At 61.3% G+C, this 2156-nt stretch overlaps 1 protein-coding gene across 1 annotated transcript in view; it reads right to left on the reverse strand.

The window, feature by feature from the left end:
* Positions 1-2156, reverse strand: part of STRA6 (stimulated by retinoic acid 6) — a 17941-nt gene that overhangs the window by 10625 nt on the left and 5160 nt on the right. The window contains exons 4-6 of the mRNA XM_017745145.1: positions 1743-1862; positions 411-478; positions 193-269 (exon numbers count right to left, since the gene is read on the reverse strand). Coding sequence (XP_017600634.1) covers positions 193-269; positions 411-478; positions 1743-1862 — 265 coding nt within the window. The remainder of the gene's footprint in view (positions 1-192; positions 270-410; positions 479-1742; positions 1863-2156) is intronic.

Below are 2156 nucleotides of genomic sequence, written 5' to 3' on the forward strand. Positions count from 1 at the left end.
CCTTATCCAACCCCCCCCCCAGTTGCTCCCATCCTTCCCTGGCCAAGCTTTCCTAGGAAAACTCCCTGGAAGTGTCCCAGGACGTGACTTGGAGCACCCTGGGATAGCGGGAATGGCTGATCCATAAATCCCTCTCAACCCCAGCTGTTCCCTGATTCCCTGATCCCGCTGGGATCCCATCCCGCATCCCACCTTCCTCGGGAGCGTAGATGTAGGAGCGCAGGTAGGAGCGGATCCGGGACTGGAGGCTCTCCTCGATCGGCGCCGAGCTGCGGGAGGTGGGAGAGGGTGAAGATCCCGGCCTTTGGGAATGGGATGAGCCAGGAATGGGATGAGCCGGGAATGGGATGTGCCAGGAATGGGATGAGCTGGGAATGGGATGTGCCAGGAATGGGATGTTCCATCCTTACCTCCCCTTCCGGCCCCGCTTGGACAGCACAGCCTTGAGGTACTTCCTGTAATACCCGCTTCCAGGAATCTTGAGGGAATCAGGGATAAATCCATGGATTTTGGAGGGGGGCAGAGCGTCCCTGTCCCCGCTCGGCCACCCCTCATCCCTGGCATCTCCCAACGGGAGCTTCCCGGCTCTCGTTGGGATGAGGAACGTGCGATGTCGGGGTGGGAAAGTGGGAAGAATCCGGCCTTGGTCCCAAATCCGCCTGGGATCCTCCTTCCCGCCTGCCAGCTCCCGGCCTGGGGTCGCCTCAGGCCACGCCCGGCCGGCCTTTCCCGGCTTCTCTTCCTCTCTTCCCAACAAAGCCCCGGCACTGCTCCACGTGCCGGGGATTATCCGGGAAAACGAGGAGTGATTGATGCCGAAAGCCTCTTGTGTAAGGAGCTTATTCCAGAGGCGGATTTCCCCATCCCAAACCCAGTCCTGGGATAGCGACGGAGAACCCCCAGCGGCAGGGCCAAAGGAATGTGCGGAGCTCCCGATCCCGATTCTGGTCCTGATCCCGATCCCGAACCTGGTCCTGATCCCAATCCTGATCCCGATCCCGGTCCCAATCCCGAACCTGGTCCTGATCCCAATCCTGATCCCGATCCCGGTCCCGATCCTGATCCTGGTCCCAATTCTGATCCTGATCCCAATCCCGATTCTGGTCCTGATCCCAATCCTGATCCTGATCCCGGTCCCAATCCCAATCCTGGTCCCAATCCCAATCCTGGTCCAAATCCTGATCCTGGTCCCAATCCCAATCCTGATCCCAGTCCTGATTGCAATTATGATCCCTATCCCAATCCCAATCCCAATCCCAATCCTGATCCTGATCCCAATCCAGATCCAGATCCCAATCCAGATCCCAGTCCTGATCCCAATTACGATCTCTAGCCCAATCCTGATTCTGATCCCCGTCCAGATCCCCATCCTGATCCCAGTCACAATCCCAATCCCGATCTCAGTCCTGGTCACAATCCAAATCCTGATCCCAATCCCAGTCCTGATCCCGGTCCCAATCCCGATCCCTATCCTGGTCACAATCCCAATCCTGATCCCGATCCCGGTCCCAATCCTGATCCCTATCCTGGTCACAGTCCAAATCCTGATCCCAATTCCAGTCCTGATCCCGGTCCCAATCCCGATCCCTATCTTGGTCACAATTTCAATCCTGATCCCAATCCCGATCCCGATCCCAATCCTGCTCCCGATCCCAATTCCCACCCCATCCCCATCCCCCTCCTGCTGCTGATGTGGGCCCCGATCCCGCTGGGAGCATGCCCAGGTCCCGGCGTGTCCGTACCTCCCGCTCCGGGCCGTTCCCGCGGAGGCTGCGGCCGAGCAGGGCCGGGTACCAGAGGCTGAGCAGGAGCAGCGACAGCAGGGTGGGGACGTGGGACAGCAGCGAGTAGAGCCGGTGGATCTGGGGGACACGCGGTCACTGCCACCGGCCGGGGGCACGCAGGGGCACGGGAGCCGGGGACACGGAGGGACATGGGGTCACTGCCACCGGCCGGGGGACATGGGGTCACTGCCACCACCCCAGGGGACACGGGCTCACTGCCACCGGCCAGGGGCCATGGAGGGCCACGGGGTCGCTGCCACCAGCCCAGGGACATGCGGTCACTGCACCGGCCGGGGGACATGGGGTCATTGCACCACCCAGGGGACGTTGCAGGGACACGGGGTCACTGTCACCACCCCAGAGGACACAGAG

Source organism: Corvus brachyrhynchos, unplaced genomic scaffold (assembly GCF_000691975.1).
Source record: "Corvus brachyrhynchos isolate BGI_N302 unplaced genomic scaffold, ASM69197v1 scaffold309, whole genome shotgun sequence".
NCBI lineage: Eukaryota > Metazoa > Chordata > Aves > Passeriformes > Corvidae > Corvus > Corvus brachyrhynchos.